The sequence below is a fragment of the Oculina patagonica genome, chromosome 10 (assembly GCF_052425735.1).
Source record: "Oculina patagonica isolate OP01 chromosome 10, crgOcupat, whole genome shotgun sequence".
NCBI lineage: Eukaryota > Metazoa > Cnidaria > Anthozoa > Scleractinia > Oculinidae > Oculina > Oculina patagonica.
The window spans coordinates 16,595,868-16,617,555 of NC_135767.1; the positions used below are offsets into that span (position 1 = coordinate 16,595,868).

At 38.4% G+C, this 21,688-nt stretch overlaps 1 protein-coding gene and 1 long non-coding RNA gene across 2 annotated transcripts; both read right to left on the bottom strand.

Annotated features, from left to right (window-relative positions):
• Window positions 1-3,834: 3,834 nt before the first annotated feature.
• Window positions 3,835-8,275, bottom strand: LOC144629270 (uncharacterized). Its single transcript, XR_013566339.1, has 3 exons — window positions 7,337-8,275; window positions 6,472-6,559; window positions 3,835-5,192 (listed from the first exon to the last, which is right to left on the bottom strand). It is a non-coding gene; the product is annotated as an uncharacterized LOC144629270 (long non-coding RNA).
• A 2,134-nt stretch (window positions 8,276-10,409) lies between these two features.
• Window positions 10,410-12,533, bottom strand: LOC144667303 (tetratricopeptide repeat protein 28-like). The gene has a single exon (XM_078528694.1). The coding sequence runs from the start codon at window positions 12,438-12,440 to the stop codon at window positions 10,410-10,412; it is 2,031 nt and encodes a 676-aa protein (XP_078384820.1). The 5' UTR covers window positions 12,441-12,533.
• Window positions 12,534-21,688: the final 9,155 nt, after the last annotated feature.

Genomic DNA, 21,688 nt, shown 5'->3' on the forward strand with positions numbered 1-21,688 from the left:
ATCCCTACATTTTGTAAGCCTAAAGATTTAACTTAAATTTTAACTGTTTGTAAGCGCATTAGCACCGTTAAATGCGCTAAAAAACTAATGATTTATATGTGGACTATTCAAAAATTTAAATGATGGAAAGCCCAGAGAGGGGACTGTAATGGACTAAAAAGACAACTTCATCTTAAAAATTGCTTTTAAATGCTGCGTTAAGAAGCTTTTGAAAACAGTTTAAGAGGAGATTTGTAGAAGAATACGACAACGTTCGGTAATGCTATGAAAAATTGTTCGCTTATCCTTTGCATGAAGGTAGTCCTTATTAAAACTAAAAACGTTATGTTGTTTTTTTCTTCAAATAGTTTTATTTTTCCGAGAAAAACGAAATTTTCGATTTGACATCTAGACTCGTCTAGACTCGATTGAGAGGGTACAAATTGGGTTGAAAATTGACCATTTTCAATCGATTCGTATGTCAAAACCATCACGCGCAGAAAAAAATAAATACAACCGGTCTATTGCATGACTCTTCCTTGTCCAAATAAGCATAGTTTCAAGAGTTTTGGTTTAATCTAATTATTTTACGGTAAACAAAACCAGACTATTCTCACGCGAAATGAAAGTCGGTCGGTCAAAAGAATCGTCATTTTCACTATGTGCCTTATCTCAGAATTTCTTGAGATAAATATATTTGAACTGTAGAAGGATGATACTTTCAAAATATTTAAAGTTTTGTCTGGGTAAATGATTAAGCACTTGTCAAAAAATTATTCAAAATCGTACAAAAACGACACAAAATCACGCAAGCTTTCGAATGCGTAACCCAAGAGAGGATAATGGGACAGAGAGGGACTTAGAGGGCGTTGGCCGGGATATGTCAAAGACAGAAAAGTTATTTTTAGATATGCGGACGTCCACAAAAGCGTAGTTCCGGTTCTAGTTAAGTCAATAAATCGGGCCAGCGTGACATTTGTTTTATCGGCTAATTAACATTCAGCATGTCATTTTTAGTGGGCATTTTACAGGCGTTTAGAGTTCGGCAACGATATTAATGTCAATGATAGATTGTATCGGAAGCTTTCTAAAGTAAGCCTCTTCTGTAGATGCTAAATAAAAATCGTGACAGGCCTACACCAAGAGAAAATATTATTTTCTCTTGCCTACACGGACTCCTACTGTTTATTATTACTATTTGCGACCTGATTTTTTAACCGCTGTGTCTTATAAGTATCGCTCTGAGAAGCGTGTCTTTAAGCGATTTGCTTTTTTAATGCGACAACATAGGATAGGAGGCTTTCGAAAAAGGCCTTCTCCTCTGCATACTATAATTATTATTGGGAAGCGTTTTAGGTCAAATAGACGTTTATGACACTCGAAAAGTGTAGACTGGAGGTCACACAAGTCTGCATGGTTTCCTGCAGTTTGTAGACATTAACACCTCTCTCATTTGCTAAATTATTTTGCCCGTGCGGTTTGATTTGGCTGATATCATTTTGCAAGATATGTTTTAATCTCTCAAAATGTTCGCCCTGGAAGGACTTTGTCGGAAACTTTCTTTGAAAGTGTAATTTTATTTTATTTTGTGACGCCGAACCCGGCTGTTTAATTAACTTTGCTTGAAGGTGTGATGTATCTTATCACAGATGACATACCGGTATCTGTGTTTTTCCGGTTTCGTCTGATTTGTCAGAGAATGTCGAAAAAGATATATATTTGTTTCAAAGATACGCTGTGCCGTATTCGATCGGGTGATTTGTTGCTTGAGCTCGAAATAACGGAGGATTTTATTCCCCTCGGCCTGTTCGCACGTATGGTCTGGCACCGCATGAATGAAATGTAAGAGTATCTCTAGGCGTACTGGGGTCTGTTATCTGTTATCTGTTTTGCCTGTTTATGCAGGTTTAATATATATGGTTTTGACTTTATTCTTCGCGAGCCATTGGATTTGAAAAAAAAAATGTAGAATCTATCTCTTATTCCTTATTCCTAATATTTCCTACGAAAATTTTATTTCACAACTCGCTCCCATCAATAAAACGTTTCCGCTATTGTTAATGACATTTCTCACGCCTTGATCATGAATGGCGTGTGCGGAAGCCATTAGAAAAACAGACACTTCCGTTTTGCACGCGGCTAAATATAACTTTTCTGTCTTTGACATATCCCAAGGCCTAGACTAGGAGACTACCTCTCTGTCCCCTTATTCCCTCTTGGTAACCAAAAGTATTACCACCGTATTTGTTCTTTAAATCAATTTAGTCGCAACACTAGCAATACCAAGGCATAAATCATAATAAATATGTTCACCTTTGCTTGATTATGATATCCTGTCACATGCAATACGTTTTTTCCTGTCATTTCTTCAATGGCTTCCCGTTCAGTTCGCATGCCGCTTGTCGAATCCGTCTGCGACTGGTGAATTTGAAGCAACCACCGATACGAGTTTAACCAAATATGTATCGTCATGATTAACAAGCCCTTTTTGTGTTACTTGATTAAGCCATATTTCAGGTTATAGCCGGCAAAGCGTTTTCGATAAGCCACTTTGCAGTGCCTGTTGGCCCCGTTATTATTTCAAGTGAAGTTTTCGAGACAAGCGTGACAGTTTTTTATACTTAGGGGGTGGGGTGAGGAAGGGTCTTAAATTTTTAGATGAATCAATGGTTTGAAAACGTTTGGGGATGAATTGTCACAAACTCGTATTTGCTACGTGATTTACTTTACTTATAAGTTCTGCTTACGCCATCGTCAAAATCAAAGAGAGAAAAACCGTAAAAGTATTGACAAAAAGCCGCTGTCAGGAAAGAGTGTTGTAATCTATTAAAGTTAGACTTTCTAAAAGTCGTTTGCTTCTCGTTCCCGGTTTGGTGGTAGTCTAATATATAGATTTAGGCAAGCCTAAAAGCGGAGCTCCCCGGTTAATTATTTTGCACTTTATTGAACTCTGAATTCTGGCCATTGTAAAACTTTAAGGCTGAGAATTTTATATTCGTTTTATTTTTTTAATAAATAGTAATTAATATTTTTCCTTATTTCTTTTTTACCGTGTCCGGGGTAGGGGGGGGGGGGGTACTCCCTAAAATTTACTATGGGGGTGTGCCGCTGAGTTGCTGAGACTCTGGACCTGTTCCAGAGACTAAATGTTCAATTTGCGACCCTGTTCCAGACAAACACTGCAAAGTAGGTACCCTGTTCCAGCAATATCCACAATGGAAATATATGAAGATAGATATAACAACACTAGCGTACATCACAAAGCTCTCACTTGACTTCGTCTGTGGCTTGGAGATAAAGCGATGAAAGGAGCGGAGTTTCATAGCTATACTTTATAGTGTTTAATCAGGACTCTGGGAAAACAATCAACCATGTTCCATAGTCAAAAGGGTGATTTGTTTACCCTGTTTCAGAGTCAGAGAGGCAAAAAGCATACCCTGTTGAGTGGCACATACCCGTATAGCTCTTATATGGGAGTACCATCCCCCCCTCCGGGTACCGTATACAGCAACACCAAATAAGAGAACAAACAAAATCAATCAAAATGTTATAATTCCACCGAAAGCACTATCATTAAGAAGTCTGGATGGGAAATTATGTTGCAAAACGGGCAATTACCGGTATGTTACCTTCATGTAGAAAAAAGGAGGGAGGAGTAGGGCTGCATGTCGGGGTAGATAGGCATATCACATGGCAAATTAGGCATTCTTGTTGTTGCTTTACCAGCTTTAAAAGAAAGAAAAAATCACTTAACATTTAGAGTATAAAGGAATAACAAACATCTACATTTATAATAAGGTTGATTTTAATTTTTTTTCATTCACTCATTTATTCATTTTCATTTTCACTATTTGCCTATATTTTAATTTTGATTTGGAAATGGCGGAGGTTATAGCTAATGGTTTACAGCATATTGCCCAAACCAAGCTAACTCCAAGCAAACCGGAGTGAAAGCTAACCACAAGCAAACTAGAGTGAAAGCTAACCGCAAGCAAACCAGATGAATAAAGCTAACTGCGAGCAAACAGGGGTGAACCTAACTCCGGAAACAAAGAAGTGACATTCTGTCATTCCACCGAACAGGGTCACCCCATCCCCAAACCCCCCCCCCCCCCAAAAAAAAAGAAGAAGATAGCACCTTATTCACTTTTACATGTCTTTTGACTCCCCTTCCTCTTAAGAGGTTTCACTTCACTTACAGAAAAAAAGCAAAAATTCTGGGAAGCTAGAATATTGTTTGTGAGTCTCAAATTCAGTTTTGTTATTTGATTACCCAGAAAAAAAAAATAGAATCATGTCTGCTTGTGTATAAAACTATGCAAGAAAAAATATAACATCAATACTTTGACTACTCTTTTAAAAATTTGTTTGTATTATTGTCCACATTTTTATGGAGTCATGTTGCCCATTTGTCATGGAGTTCACAAAGTAGGCAAGTGAGTCACAATTTGGTTGCTACATGGTACCTTATGGATACTGCAAATTTTATCTGGCTTTAGAATATTTCACTTATTTTAAAAATATAGCTGTTCTTATAAATTGTACACAGCATACAATACATAAGAATGAAATTGGTAATGCATATTGCTTGCAATAACGGTTTTAAACTCACCTATACTTTAGAATTACAGTACCACCAGTTTCAGCATAACTAATCCAAATTCAAATAATTACATTGCTTTGTAACTCCACTACCTCCCCCAAAGTCAACCAAAGATCTTATCATATAATTAGACAACTACGTGTAAGTCCTGTGTAGTTGAGGGCTCAAAACATTTGGACACTTGCAGGTCATGTTAACTGGCCAAACAGATTTTAGCTTGGTCACATGTGGTTTCTTACCAGTCAAAACATTGAAAATAGCAATTTTAAACTACCATCATCTCTGCTGTTACTGTTTTCGCTGCATATTTTTGAAAAGATCACTTCATAATGCCCTTGTTACATCTAACAAGATGTGAAAGTGACAGGTCAATCAAGAAGTCGTTTTCTGAAGTACACTGTAAATAGGTTAACATTTAAAATCTAAATTTTGCTTATTTGCAGCTTTTCTTGATTTTAATTTACATGTAATTTACTAGTCTCTTAAAAATAGCATCATGACGACACCCAAACATCGAGCTGGATTTAATCTTTCCTGTTTTCTATTTATGTCCTTGTCCTTGTCGGTTTTTGTGTCTGTGGCACTGCAAACTCTGTAACTCATGTTAACCCTGAAAAAAGTCAAATGCCACAGATTAAATTAAAATTAATTAATTGGCATTAATATCAATAATTTATAAAACAAAACACTTAACTCGAGCTTGTTTAACTGAAGACAAACCACTGGATGCAAAAGGATCCATTAGATATTTAACAGAGATGGATCAGCACAGACTATTGCTGATAACTACAAAGTCAACTAAATATTTTAATAAACTCAAAGCATCACTGCAAACCCTAACACCCCCTCTTAATTAAAAGGTTTGGCCTTTAATCAACCCCCCTCCCCCTCCCGCTAGCCCTTTTGGAACTTCCATTGACCTTACATGGGATGGATCTGAATATTTGGGTTTTCCTTGGTGTAAGAACCTGTGGAATATTTCTTTGTTTTGGAGCTATTGTTTTCCTGCTCCATGTTGTTTTGAGGCTCTTTGATGCCTTGTTTCACTGCTTCATACACTGAGGATGAGCTGGCCATGGATTTCTGCCATAACCACACATTGGAATTTGTGAGGAGTTTGTGAGGGGAGGTGACATTCAAACCATTTAACCTTCCACAGTGAGGCTAGGGTATAGATATTTTCTGATACAAGATCTGGGCATTTCATGAAAACATACTTTTAGTGAAATATTAATTATTTAAATTGTCTACTAAGTCTAATACATTGTAGTTGTTTTGAATGTCATTGAGGAGAGACAAACTAACTCCCGAGTTAGGATTTCGAGTTGGATTTTCGAGTTAGGATTTCAAGTTGGATTTTCGAGTTAGGATTTCGAGTTGGATTTTTTTTGACAAAGCAAAACCCATTACAATTATTGAAAGCTAACCATAAACAGGCTAACTGGAGTGCATAGTAGGCTAACCGAAGTGAATAGTAGGCTAACAGGAGTGTGTAGTAGGCTAACCGGAGTGCATAGTAAGCTAACTGGCATGTATAGTAGGCTAACCGGAGTGCTAACTCGAAATCTAACTCGAAATCCAACTCGAAAATCCAACTCGAAAATCCAACTCGAAATCCTAACTCGAAATCCAACTCGAAATCTTAACTCAAAATCCAACTCAAAAATCGAACTCGTAAATCCAACTCAAAATCCTAACTCGAAATCCAACTCGAAATCCTAACTCGGTGAATAGGCAACCTCCATTGAGGAGTTGAATAATGAATGCAAATATTTCACAAAGTAAGAAGATCAGCAGCAACCAAATGCAGATTAAAGCAGCTGGGTAAAAAAAGAATGAAACTGAATAAAAACATATTTCAATTATAACTAAAATATAAAACTAGATACCTGATTTACTTTGCTGTTGTCCACTTTGCACAGAGCATTCTATACCAAGTTCAACAAAACTTGACTTAATGGCAGAATATAACACTACCTAAAAGAAGGATTGACATAATAATCTATTAAAAACCACCACACTAGCTCTAATAAATGGCCCTGTTTATAAAAATAATTTATAAAAAATTCTGTCTTATTTAATGGATCTCATCAAATATAATAATATTAGCCTCTTTCGTTTGTACACTCAGTGTAGTGACCCTTCCTTCCTACAATGGGATATTTAGCTTTTCTACTTGGGGATTTCTTGTTAACTTACCTGTATAAGAAAAACATTGCCATTGCAAAGATACACATTCAACACTGTCATAATGATAGTCAATGTATTAAAGTTTGCATACACAGCTGCATACAGTGTCTAAAATGGCATGAATTACAAGAAGAGCGAACAATTGTGTTTTATAAAATTACTCAAAATAATTAACTAAGATAGTTTTATGTGGAAATAAATTGAGTTTTTTGTTTGTTTCTGCTAAGGTGTGGTAAAAACGTGTCAACGCAAGAAATTCGCAACGTAACGATCTCTTGGCGTATTCGTCCACGACTCTAAAATAGTTCGTTCAAACGAATTCCAACAGCGAGTATAAAATAAGAATAAATAGATGAATTAAAAAACTACATGTAAAACACTAAGTTTAGCTGGGAGTTTGAATAAAAACATTTAAGTCATTAAGGTTATAAACAATTCAACTTTATAAAAGTTCTGTAAACCAGAACCACTAAACCGACGCAAATTCACTCATAAAGCATATAATTACAGATTTTCACAAAAAAACATGGACTTAGTGTATTTAGTAAAGTCAAAGTTTGTTACCTCATATTTGAAGTCGAAGAATGCTTGTCAATTCAGCAGGGCAAAGCTTTCAACCAGCTCATGAATTAATCGGAGGCGAAGCGGCCGCAGTTTTTCGTATTATTATATCCAACCGCGCAGTACATGTGTAAGCTATAAATTATAACTTACTCCAGCACCACCGACCTTTGAATTATCTGCGAAGGTCTATTTCAGCCTTTTCCATCCGTGAAGCTATTGACACTTCTTTTTTCCTACACTTCAGTTAATTGCGTTTAGCTCAATTAATTTCCAAGAGCTGGTCAGCCGCCGAAACGGTAGAAACTCGCTCGCTCTCCACCTGTGCCATTTTTTCGGATCTCCCCGTAAGCCCTTATCGTTTGCCATAACTTCCATGATGTGTAAAGCCTTTAGACGGGGTAGACCGAGAAATATTTACGAAGACATTTCTTTTTAATTTCCTGCTCGGTTTCTCCTTGTGCTTCGTTCAGCTTACAAACTGACCGGGTTGTTCACTTTGTCCTTCATGTAAATCTAAATGGACTGAACATGGAAAAGTACTTGCGCCCGCGGAACAATAGCAATGCTATCACTTGGTCAGCGGTCAACTTAAAAAAAACACGCGACCTTGACTAGTTCTAAACCTGAGCCCGCGATATGGTCATGTGATACTGGTCAGCGGATGCCTTGTTTTGACAGCTGTCAATTGACCATAAAATGGATGTCCAATATCAAAGATCTTAGTTGATTACCTCACTCATCAGAAGATTGTCTCCCCTCCCCCCCCCCCCCTGCTTGGGTTGCCTTGGGACTCCCCTCCCCCTCCCCGAGAGTCTGTACGCGATTCGGCGCGCGTACGCACCAAATTTTTTCGGCCTCCTGGGTTTACAAAAATTCTCTCGTACCCGCATTACCCATGGTGCTCTGCTCCGCGCGCTGGCGCGCGCTGGGGAGCTCCGCTATAATCTACTAATTGCTGGTTGCTCCTTCTATAAAAACCATATAATTCAGTTATGTACTTCATTATTCTCCAAAACAACAAAGTAAAATAATTGACCTTGTGTGTGCGAAAATTCACGTTGTTTACTTTTAGGAGACGAGACTAATATAATGTAATTTACTAAACTCGATTATAGATGTTTGAATGATTTCTTTTTTCTCACGAACCATTTGTGGAGCAACCGGCACAACACAGTCCCCGTAAAGTGCTTTTTCCTTCAGTTGTCTGGTGAACTGTTGGAAACTCCACATGTTCTCGCTGCACTTGGTGTCTCATGGAAGTTTCTTGTTCTTTTAAAACGATAGTTGGCAGTCCTTGCTCGTATGATCGACGCGATAAAAGTAAATTAATAACCGAGGTCCCTTTCCTCATGTAACAAGGATATAGAAAATCATAAGTCCTTCTGGTCTTTTGCTGGTGTTAATGGCGAACAGGAACTTATTCTTCTTAGAGCATGCTCTAAGGAGAATAAGTTCCTGTTCGCCATTAACACCAGGTATCTTTAACAAGCAACAGGATGTTAGCGCTTTTACTATCTGTCCCTTTCATCCATCCGAGCTTGGAATTGGATGGCGAAAAAGTTCCAGTACATGCAAAGTTCCTCATGAGATTGCTTATCACAGTAAAGGGAAGACTTCTAAAGGAGATAGAGATGTAGGAAGAGAAATATCAAATGTCATATTCCAGAAAACTGGTATCCTTGTTCCCGTGGGGTCAGGTTTGACATTGTGAAATTCTTTTACATCCCCATGTAAAATACGGTATTAGTTTGTGACAATTCATCCCCAAACGTTTCCAAACATTTGATTCATCTAAAAATTTAAGACCCTTCCTCACCCCACCCCCGAAGTATAAAAAACTGTCACGCTTGTCTCGGAAGTATGCAAATTTATACTTCACTTCGAATAATAACGGTGCCAACAGGCACTGCAAAGTGGCTTATCGAAAACGCTTTGCCGGCTATAACCTGAAATATGGCTTAATCAAGTAACACAAAAAGGGCTTGTTAATCATGACGATACATATTTGGTTAAACTCGTATCGGTGGTTGCTTCAAATTCACCAGTCGCAGACGGATTCGACAAGCGGCATGCGAACTGAACGGGAAGCCATTGAAGAAATGACAGGAAAAAACGTATTGCATGTGACAGGATATCATAATCAAGCAAAGGTGAACATATTTATTATGATTTATGCCTTGGTATTGCTAGTGTTGCGACTAAATTGATTTAAAGAACAAATACGGTGGTAATACTTTTGGTTACGCATTCGAAAGCTTGCGTGATTTTGTGTCGTTTTTGTACGATTTTGAATAATTTTTTGACAAGTGCTTGATCATTTACCCAGACAAAACTTTAAATATTTTGAAAGTATCATCCTTCTACAGTTGAAATATATTTATCTCAAGGAATTCTGAGATAAGGCACATAGTGAAAATGACGATTCTTTTGACCGACCGACTTTCATTTCGCGTGAGAATAGTCTGGTTTTGTTTACCGTAAAATAATTAGATTAAACCAAAACTCTTGAAACTATGCTTATTTGGACAAGGAAGAGTCATGCAATAAACCGGTTGTATTTATTTTTTTCTGCGCGTGATGGTTTTGACATACGAATCGATTGAAAATGGTCAATTTTCAACCCAATTTGTACCCTCTCAATCGAGTCTAGACGAGTCTAGATGTCAAATCGAAAATTTCGTTTTTCTCGGAAAAATAAAACTATTTGAAGAAAAAAACAACATAACGTTTTTAGTTTTAATAAGGACTACCTTCATGCAGAAGATGAGCGAAATCCCTGTATTTTAAGAATTGCCGCAAAGAACAATTTTTGTTCGATTCTTCTACAAACTTGCTCTTAATTTGTAGACAGATCACAAGAGAAAGGGATCTAAACACCTCGTAAAAATTGTTTTGATTTTAAAAAAATTAACCTAACAATACAAATTCAAAACGGTACTCGGTAGGATTTTGATCCTGACTTCGTTACATGTACTTGTAATGAAATTAAACGAATTAAAATGACTTTAATATTGACACAGGTAACCAACTACCCAAATCATAAAACGTTTTCTTTCCTATTTTAAACTAACTTTTACTTTTTAAAGTCAAATGTCACGTTATCTCCAATCAGCATAAACGGTGCCCACTCAGAAACCTTGTTAAAACCGTTGTCTCTCATCCACTTTATGGCTTTGTAAAGAGATTCGCTGGCGCTTTCCCCACGAACAAGTTGATCGTAAAAGCAACTCATGAACTGCTTTGTTGCACTGTCTTCTAGGGCCCACAGTGCCGCCAACACTGAGCGTGCACCGGATCCTAAGAACGCGCGAGCGATTCCAACAACTCCCTCGGCCCTAATTTGTCCACGGCCACTGTGACAACAGCTTAGTACTACCAGTTTAGCTCGCAGTTGAACTTGTGAAATGTCAGACATTTTCAAAAGGTAGTCGTCTTCTTGTGGAATCCCAGTAGTAGTGCTTGCAGGGGAAAGCGCAATTTCTCCTCTTTCAGCATTACCATGTGCAGCAAAATGTATCAAACTCACTGATTCTATCCTTTGAAGTACCGCGTGCTTTGTTGCGTGTTGACCTAACAAAGGTTCAACTCCCAGCAGGCGTCCAATCATCTCTGCTTCCTTCCTTGCACCAGGCAATGGCACAAACTTTCTATTGAGACTTCCGCAGTAAATCACCTCACCAACATCAGGATCGCCCACTATCAGTGCACCAGTCTGACTGTGATAGTCTGCCGGACTGTCTTGAATGAGCTTGAGAGTCGTCAATGAAGGAATGATGCGGATCCTGAAAGTCTCTGATAAATACTTTCTATTTTTATCAAGTAAAGCTGCAAATGGAACACGGTACAAGTTGCGATCGGGAACAATGATAATTTCAGGCTCTTGAAGTAAGTCGGAAACAGGATTGATAAGCATTTCGTAGAACAAAGTTAAACTCGGTTCGGGACCTTTTTCATCCTTTCCATGTCGCAAAGCTGCCAGCCTCTCTTCCTGGGAAGAATCAGATTCAGCCGGCTCAATGTCATTTAGAGACCGATCTTCGCAAACCTCCTCGGGCAGAATACCAAAGCTGCGGAAACTTTTAGCCATGATAGCAAAAAATTCATCCAAATTTACAGCTGGCTGTGCTAATCGTTTGAAAAGAGTGTTTTTATCCACTGTCATTTCTCGGAAAGAAATGACCCCGCTTGCCTCTAGAATCCAGAAAAACACTCTTTGATGGTAGTAAGAAATGTACAAACAAGTGCAGTTGCTTTTATTCGTCATGACATTTTCAATGCCAATCCATGACTGCGGGTTTGCGGATATGTGTGTTTCAGCAGAGTACTGATCTGCCATCAAGTCTGCTAGGGCTCTAGCCCGTCCCAGCTCTACAACATAAAGGGCATGGTTGGGATTTCCAGCGTCACATAACAATATACTGTGCGCCTTGTATGGAAAAACATGCATGTCTGCAACGGATATCTTAATTTGATCATTGTCCGCATTAAGACCTTGCATTTCTTCGCATTTTTCAATACTTCGAGACAAGTAGTGAAAAGCTTCCTGGAACTTTTCTTGCGATAACTTCGTCAGTGCAAGATGACAATAACAAATGAACTCAGTTTCACTGGCTCTAATATCTTGTTCTAATGGAAGTGCCTTCTCAAGATATTCTTCGGCCATGACGTATTCACCGAGCGAGTGAAACACAATTCCTAGGTTTACGCAAGTAAATGCCTCTATTTCTCTGTCACCAATTTGAATTGCGACCGCAAGGGCTTGCTCTAGATACTCTTTAGCCTTGACACAGTCACCAAGACATTGAAACACAGCTCCTAGGTTTATGTAAGCTGATGCTTCTCCTGCTCTGTTACCACTTTCCTTTGTAATCTCAAGTGCTTTCTCGACATATTCGTTACTCTTTTTATAATTTCTCGTATGTAAATACACAGTTCCCAGGTTCCTGTAATTTGCTGCTTCTCCTGCTCTGTTACCAATTTCTATGTTAATCACAAGTGCTTTCTCGTGATATTCTTTAGCCTTGACAACGTCACCGAGAGATTTAAACACATGTCCCAGTTGTCCGTAATTTACTGCTTCTCCTGCTCTGTCACCAATTTCCATGTTGATCGCAAGTGCTTTCTCGTGATATTCTTTAGCCTTGACATAGTCACCGAGAGATTTAAACACAGTTCCCAGGTTTCCGTAATTTGCTGCTTCTCCTGCTCTGTCACCTATTTCCATTTTGACCGCAAGTGCTTTCTCGTAATATTCTTTAGCCTTGACATAGTCACCGAGAGATTGAAACACAATTCCGAGGTTGCCGTAACATGTTGCTTCTCCTGCTCTGTCACCTATTTCCATTTTGATCCCAAGTGCTTTCTCGAGATATTCTTTAGCCTTGACATAGTCACCGAGAGATTTAAACACATTTCCCAGTTTTCCGTAATTTGCTGCTTCTCTTGCTCTGTGACCAATTTCCATGTTGATCGCAAGTGCTTTCTCGAGATATTCTTTAGCCTTGACAAAGTCACCGAGAGAATGAAACACAGTTCCCAGGTTTTCGTAATTTGCTGCTTCTCCTGCTCTGTCACCAATTTCCATGTAGATCGCAAGTGATTTCTCGTGATATTCTTTAGCCTTGACATAGTCACCGAGAGATTTAAACACATTTCCCAGTTTTCCGTAATTTGCTGCTTCTCTTGCTCTGTGACCAATTTCCATGTTGATCGCAAGTGCTTTCTCGAGATATTCTTTAGCCTTGACAAAGTCACCGAGAGAATGAAACACAGTTCCCAGGTTTTCGTAATTTGCTGCTTCTCCTGCTCTGTCACCAATTTCCATGTAGATCGCAAGTGATTTCTCGTGATATTCTTTAGCCTTGACAAAGTCACCGAGAGAATGAAACACAGTTCTTGCTGCTTCTCCTGCTCTGTCACCAATTTCCATCCTGATCGCAAGTGATTTCTCGAGATATTCTTTAGCCTTGACATAGTCACCGAGAGAATGAAACACAGTTCCCAGGTTTTCGTAATTTGCTGCTTCTCCTGCTCTGTCACCAATTTCCATGTAGATCGCAAGTGATTTCTCGTGATATTCTTTAGCCTTGACATAGTCACCGAGAGATTGAAACACGCATCCCAGATTTCCACAAGCCATCGCTTCTCCGTTTTTGTTCCCGATTTCTTTCATGATAGTGATTGCTCTCTCATTAAGTTCTTTTGCCTCAACATACTTACTTTGACTCTCATATATCCGTGCCAGTAGTATGCTAAGGTTTCCTTCACTGACTGTTTCACCACTCTCGCAGTAAATGACGAGAAGTTTCCTGCCATATGTTATTGCATTTTTGTCATCGTGGATGAGACGGTACGCTTTGAACATTGTATAATAGATTTTTCTGTAAATCAGTTTGCCAAATTGCTGTTTTACACTCAGCACTTTGTTATTCAGCAAAACCAAGCTTTCCTTGCATAACTCGATAGCCTTCAGAGCACGACCGGTGTTTAGAAGGAAAGTGGCGACAACTAAGGCTACAGCTATATCGATGGTTACTATGATTTCTTCTCTGCTGTCCATGACGCCTTCCTTAATCTGTTGGTATTGTACCTGAAAAATAGATCCAGTAAGGTTGTTGAACATAGTAATTTTGTAACATTATGCGAATGAGCGCAGAGGCTCGAAAAAGGCTAAGTTCCAAATCTGCGCATTATCTCTTTTCATCTTGTGCACTAAAGGAATAAATGGTAAGCACTTTGACGCACTATAAAGAGGGTTTTCCGGCCTGTGAATTCCACGCTTCTTTTGCGTATATTTCCGTTGGTCTCCTTGCTTTTTAAAATATTTTAGTTTACAAGTAGGAGAAGCAACTGTAAACTAAAATCCGAGATAAAGTAACCAGAATTGATGAAAACGGTCAGAGATCATGTGAAATTATGAACGTAACTTAGTTGATCTTTTCAAAATGATTGTGTACAATGTTAGCTTAAATTCAGTTATACTTAAAAAAAAAGACCGCTAAAATGTTTCTGAAACGTTTGGATGTGGTTGTTATTTATGTAAATTCTGAATTAACCGTCCGATTTGTAACGAATCGAGAGGGAAGCAACGGCAATGCGCTCATTTATGATGCATTAGTGACCTTTATTTGCTATACGTAAACAAGTAAAACTAACGATTTTTACCATCGAAGTCTTCATGACGCCATTGACAAGGTAACACAAACCAACTCTCAACGTGCAAAATCTGATTTAATTCGTGCAAAATTATTTCTATCATTTAACCTCGCATTCTTTCTTATTGAACTCGCAGCATTTGCAATCTTTATGTACTTACCTTGACATGAGCGTCATGAAGACGCCGAAACGTTGGTTAATATCGCTAGTTTTTTACTTGTTTCAGTTACACTTGTGGTTGTACCGACGGTGGAAACAAATCAACAGCGAAATCAGTTGATGAGATCCCCTCAGTTTTATATCAATCTCATTTCAAGGAGATAGCGTGTTTCTTGACGGGCCTAAGTGTGACCATTTACATTTGATTTTTCCTACCCCATTTCAATCCTGGACGGCGGGCTGAAATGTACGAATCAACTTAGGTTATATGAAACTAGTACTCTTCATGCATGAGTTAATTGGAACCTTGTTAAAGGCATTACGTAACAAAAGGGACTACATCTGCAAAAACATGGCCAGTTTTTAGAAGTTTGTCATTCGTAATCCATCTTTTAAGAATAAAACTTTCTAAGTCGACTCGCAACCATCCTTGTTCACTTTCGGTTCATTATTATGGTGTTTTTCTACTTTAGAATTAAAACATTACTTTTAGGTTTTCTTCAATTCGAAATAAATTTTGTACATCAGAAAAAATGACGTTAAATATCCTGTAAACGCTGGGGTGAGTGACTACTCACCGATCTCATGTGGACAAGTTGTGTTCTTTTAAACTACTTATACATTTCACTTGAAAGTTACAACAGTCAATTACATGTATATATAACAATAATAACTTTATCTTGGCTAAAAAACAAATAGCGCTATTTACCTTATTGTTACTTATTTTCGCGGGACTTAATATTCGCGATTTTCAAAAAATTGTGAAATGAAAGACCCACGAAAATTATTTAAAACTTTTTTTATATATCTTAAATGTAGTTTTTGGCCAAATTGCAAATCACGAAAATAAAGTCCTGCGAAATATAGCCGTTCCATTTTCGCGAAATTACTAATATAAACGATTCGAGCAAGGCTTCGAGTTCTAAGCGTCGGTTTGTTTCTTCACAAGTGTGAATAAAATCTTAACAAGAGTATTAGTTCAAAGCGTGGGTTCGCGTCTTCGCAAGTGCGACTAAAAGTTTCGAGCAGGGTTTCGAGTTCTAAGCGTCGGTTTGTTTCTTCACAAGTGTGAATAAAATCTTAACAAGAGTTTAAGTTCAAAGCGTAAATTCGCGTCTTTGCAAGTGCGACTAGAAGTTTCGAGCAAGGTTTCGAGTTCAAAGCGTCGGTTTGTTTCTTCACAAGTGTGAATAAAATCTTAACAAGAGTTTGAGTTCAAAGCGTAAATTCGCGTCTTCGCAAGTGCGACTAAAAGTTTCGAGCAGGGTTTCGAGTTCTAAGCGTCGGTTTGTTTCTTCACAAGTGTGAATAAAATCGTAACAAGAGTTTGAGTTCAAAGCGTGAATTCGCGTCTTTGCAAGTATGACTAAACGATTCGAGCAAGGCTTCGAGTTCTAAGCGTCGGTTCGTTTCTTCACAAGTGTGAATAAAATCTTAACAAGAGTTTCAGTTCAAAGCGTGGGTTCGCGTCTTCGCAAGTGCGACTAAAAGTTTCGAGCAGGGCTTCGAGTTCTAAGCGTCGGTTCGTTTCTTCACAAGTGTGAATAAAATCTTAACAAGAGTTTGATTTCAAAGCGTCGGTTTGTGTCTTCACAAGAATAAACAAAAAGTAAAGCGAGAGTTCATGTTCAAAGCGTCGGTTCGTATCTTCATAAGTATGAATAAAAAGTTTAATAAGGTCTGATTTTGAAGCGTTGGTTCGCGTCTTTATAAGTATGAATAATAAGTTATGATTGCTTTAATTTCACGTTCATAGCGTTGGTTAGTTTCTGGCGCGGAAACCTGTCCTGACGAGTACAAATTTGACGCTACCTACTCCCCCAGTGTAGCTAAATTGTCATACCGACAATCTTCCGATTAGTCACGAGCTTTTCCGGTTAGCTTCGACCGAAGTCCCTTAGCGCAACCAAGAACAAAGGGACTATTGTTTAGTGCTTAATCCAAAAAGTTGAAACACAACAATAGACCATTTCTTGATACGAAGTCCCCCGCAAAAATAAGTAACAATAAGATAGTTAAACTGGTAAACTTTATAAACGGCATACAATACAAGGCTAGTTTTACTCACCACGCCAACGTCAGTTGAAATAAATGACTGATAAACACCAACACGTATTCCTCGGCTTGTGTATAGAGTGAACTTTACTGTCAAGCTTATTTTATACTATTAGCTTTGGAAAGTAAAATACCGGATATCCGTAAAACATAAAGTCAAACGAACTTCGGAAAATTAGAAAATGAAATTTTGTAGTTAGATTTCATTTTCCAAAAAAATGAAGTTTTGAGAATCATTTTTTAATTTGTGTCACAGTTTGTATTATTTGTGTCGAGATGGGCAAACACAATTTACACTCCTTCTATTTTACGCTAAAGTCGTTTGTTGATGCTTTCGGGTATTTTAAAAACACAGTTCGCTCTCGCCGGGTAGTTTAAAGTCAAGTTCAACAATGCGCTGCCTCTCTGAAGGAGAAAATAAGCGGAAGATTATACTTGGGTTGTATAACCAGACAAAAATGAAAGCGAAATTGGCACTATTTGCCTCGAGAATTATTTTTTGGCAAACCGCAGTGTCAAACAAGCGTGAAAGAATTTCAAAGATTGCTAGAGTATTTTCAGAATTCTAAAGGCCCGTTTTCGATTTTGCAGCGATTTATGTGGCGATTTTTTGCACCATTCCAAATCGCGCTCGTAAACTAGCGGTGATTTCGTGGCGGTTTTTTGGAGATTGGGCTGCGATTTATTTTAAGATATTTTTGCAGCGGTTAGCGCAGAGGGCATGCGATGTTTACACCAAACACGACAGTTTTTCCACTTTGTTGAAATAATACCGTTACATGAAAATAGCCTGTAGAGGTGACTCAAATAGCCGCATAGATTTTCTTGGCCTGCTGTCTGCAGAGAGTCTAATATCTTAGCCCAACGGCTTATTAAAGGTAAATATTCTTGTTCCAACTACGACCAAGTTTTCATGTTTCCTTTGGTGCTCAAAGACTTTTTAGAAGTCGCGATAGATAAGCTGCAAGTATTAACATCCGCCATGATTGCGGCGACAAAACACCCTTGGGGGTACGCCAAAGTAGGTTTTTGTTACTCTTCATCTAAAATTCGGGGTCGCCCACTACCTCTCGGAACGAGTTAATTCATTGGTTCTTAAAACAATAGATAACAGGTGACAACAATGCCCCTTCTGAGCGGGCAAATGAAAATAGAGGTTCCAGAGACGTAGTGTCGTACTGAAAATTCGCTGGCAAACCGCGTCTTAATTCAAGCTTGTTTCAAACTGTCAGCGACGATTTTGTGGCAACAAATCGCCACGAAATCGCAAACATCGGATATAGGAGAATTTTTGTTTACAATATTGGCCTTATTAACATAAGAGTTTCAGTTTCAGATCGAGCTACAAAAATATCAATTCTGAATATTACTACCATATATGGCACGATTAACTTTCGCCATAAATTTGAGTACGATATATATATATTATCCATCCTAAGGAAATCGAAATCCGCTTTTATCCTACTGTGACGTTCATAAAATTAACATTGCATTAATCTAATGAAAAACTAAGTTTACGAATGGATTAACCATTCTAAATTAAGTAAGAATGCGAAGTTTCAAAGAGTTCTGACTCAACCTCAAAAAATTACAGCAATTTGAATTTCTCATTTTTACAAAGAAATGTTTGCTGCCCGCACGCAATACATTCCTTTGTAAAAAAAGTTTTACATTACTAATATATAACTAAAAGAACTCATTACTAGGGAACTCACTACTAGAGAACTCACTACTAGGGAACTCACTACAAGGGAACTCACTACTAGGGAACTCACTAATAGGGAACTCACTACTATGGAACTCACTACTAGGGAACTCACTACTAGGAAACTCACTACTAGGGAACTCACTACTAGGGAACTCACTACTATGGAACTCACTACTAGGGAACTCACTACTAGGGAACTCACTACTAGGAAACTCATTACTAGGGAACTCACTACTAGCGAACTCACTACTATGGAACTCACTACTAGGGAACTCACTACTAGGAAACTCATTACTAGCGAACTCACTACTATGGAACTCACTACTATGGAACTCACTACTAGGGAACTCACAACTAGGGAACTCACTACTATGGAACTCACTACTAGGGAACTCACTACTAGGGAACTCACTACTAGGAAACTCATTACTATGGAACTCACTACTATGGAACTCACTACTAGGAAACTCACTACTAGGAAACTCATTACTAGGGAACTCACTACTAGGGAACTCACTACTAGGGAACTCACTACTAGGGAACTCACTACTATGGAACTCACTACTAGGGAACTCACTAGGGAACTCACTACTAGGGAACTCACTGCTCACCACTAGGAAACTCACTACTAGGGAACTCACTACTAGGGAACTCACTACTAGGAAACTCACTACTAGGGAACTCACTACTAGGGAACTCACTACTAGGGAACTCACTACTAGGGAACTCACTACTAGGAAACTCACTACTAGGGAACTCACTACTAGGGAACTCACTACTAGGGAACTCACTACTAGGAAACTCATTACTAGGGAACTCACTACTATGGAACTCACTACTAGGAAACTCACTACTAGGAAACTCATTACTAGGGAACTCACTACTAGGGAACTCACTACTATGGAACTCACTACTAGGGAACTCACTAGGGAACTCACTAGGGAACTCACTACTAGGGAACTCACTGCTCACCACTAGGAAACTCACTACTAGGGAACTCACTACTAGGGAACTCACTACTAGGAAACTCACTACTAGGGAACTCACTACTAGGGAACTCACTACTAGGGAACTCACTACTAGGGAACTCACTACTATGGAACTCACTAGGGAACTCACTACTAGGGAACTCACTAGGGAACTCACTACTAGGGAACTCACTGCTCACCACTAGGAAACTCACTACTAGGGAACTCACTACTCACCACTAGGAAACTCACTACTAGGGAACTCACTACTAGGGAACTCACTACTATGGAACTCACTAGGGAACTCACTACTAGGGAACTCACTGCTCACCACTAGGAAACTCACTACTAGGGAACTCACTACTCACCACTAGGAAACTCACTACTAGGGAACTCACTACTAGGGAACTCACTACTCATCACTAGGAAACTCAATACTAGGGAACTCACTACTAGGGAACTCACTAGGGAACTCACTACTAGGGAACTCACTAGGGAACTCACTACTAGGGAACTCACTGCTCACCACTAGGAAACTCACTACTAGGGAACTCACTACTCATCACTAGGAAACTCAATACTAGGGAACTCATTACCAGGGAACTCACTACTAGGGAACTCACTACTCATCACTAGGAAACTCACTACTAGGGAACTCACTACTAGGGAACTCACTGCTCGCCACTAGGAAACTCACTACTAGGGAACTCACTACTCATCACTAGGAAACTCAATACTAGGGAACTCACCACTAATTAAGGAATTCACTAGGGAACTTAATACTGAACTCACTACTAAGGAACTAAGTTCCCTCACTACTAAGGAACTCACCACTAGGAAACTCACAAATAGGGAACTCATTTCTACAAGTTTTGTGTGGTTTAAACGTCCAAAGCGTGACAATAAATCAAATAACTCGTGACTAACTATTGCAAACGGTTTCGATATCAGTTTTTTGTTCCCAATGGAATCCGTGCTGCCGATTTCCTTGCTAGGACGTTAAACAACTGTAAATACTTTGATTTTGAACTGTTAACTGTGTTAACAAGAGGATTTGTGATTATTTAACGGTTTACAAACGGTTTACCACGTTTCATAGCTATTTATAAAAGAACTCTGGTGATCTTTTATGGTTTCTGTAAACCGTTGTATAAAACCAACATTTTTTGCTTCTGTTGTGTTCAATATAAAAAGTTAACCGATCGTTAACCGACTGTTACTAAGACTCATTCATCTGTTTCCGATCTGAAAAGGAGTCAAGAATATTCTGAAATCTCGGGATCTTCAGTGTTCACTTCCCGCAGGTAACGCGGGATATCGACAAATTGCCCGTGCAGTCTGCCTCTTTTAAGCTCTCTTAGGTGATCAATTATTGCACACTTACTTTTTAACTATTCTTTTCGAGTAGACTCTTCGGTAAAATTGCTTTAAAATCAATATAGCGTCAGCATCCGTCAACAAACACGCTTTTTCTACCTACAAGTGCATATTTAGCCACCTTTAAACACAACATCCCTTTAACAGCAAAGAACAGCTTCAGTCTTGTAGCTCATTACTAATTTTATATTTCAACGAGATCTGTCAGATCTCCACACAACTTCGTGCTTTTGTTGAATTCTTCATGGCGAATCTTTTTATGCATCCAATTTTTAACGAAATTTATTTATGCCCTGATTTGTGCTATTGGATAGTTTTTCTCATTCTTACGCTCTGTTTCGGACTAACACTTGATACGCACAAGCAATATCGGTTTGTGACGTCAATTCTTCATTCTCACACCACTCCACACTACAATCACGATTTCCGGCTTTTTATTATAAGGTAGACAACATAAAATCGTGTTTGCATATGGAATTTTACCACACGAATCATGAGGGAAAGGTAAAGAATGCGTGACAAGACATCTGTTTTTGTCACGCAAGCTAGACGCTCACAAAAGACTGCTACCATTTCTGGTAATAACATAAACAAAATACATACAAGATTGTCTCACGTTTAATATAAACCTCTCTTACAAATTCTTTACAATGAATATTACATATTTCATATCGCATATTTCTGATTTTTATGATTTTTCATTAGATTTTTCAATACACTTTATACCACACCACAATTCTGTACAATATTGTTGGTTCACTTAAGTTCAACAATATTACATCAAATTATACACTCATTTCACTGTTTTAATTTTAATTACATTACAAAAAGAGAGTACTAAGTACTAGTACATATATCTTTGTGCGACCTAATTTATACACAATCACTAATTTTACAAGCAGACTTGTTTTCCTGAATTTTTTTTCAAAA

Excerpts from the sequence above, each read along its gene's own strand:
- LOC144667303 (XM_078528694.1), bottom strand. The coding sequence starts at position 12,440 with ATGGAAATTGGTGACAGAGCAGGAGAAGCAGTAAATTACGGACAACTG.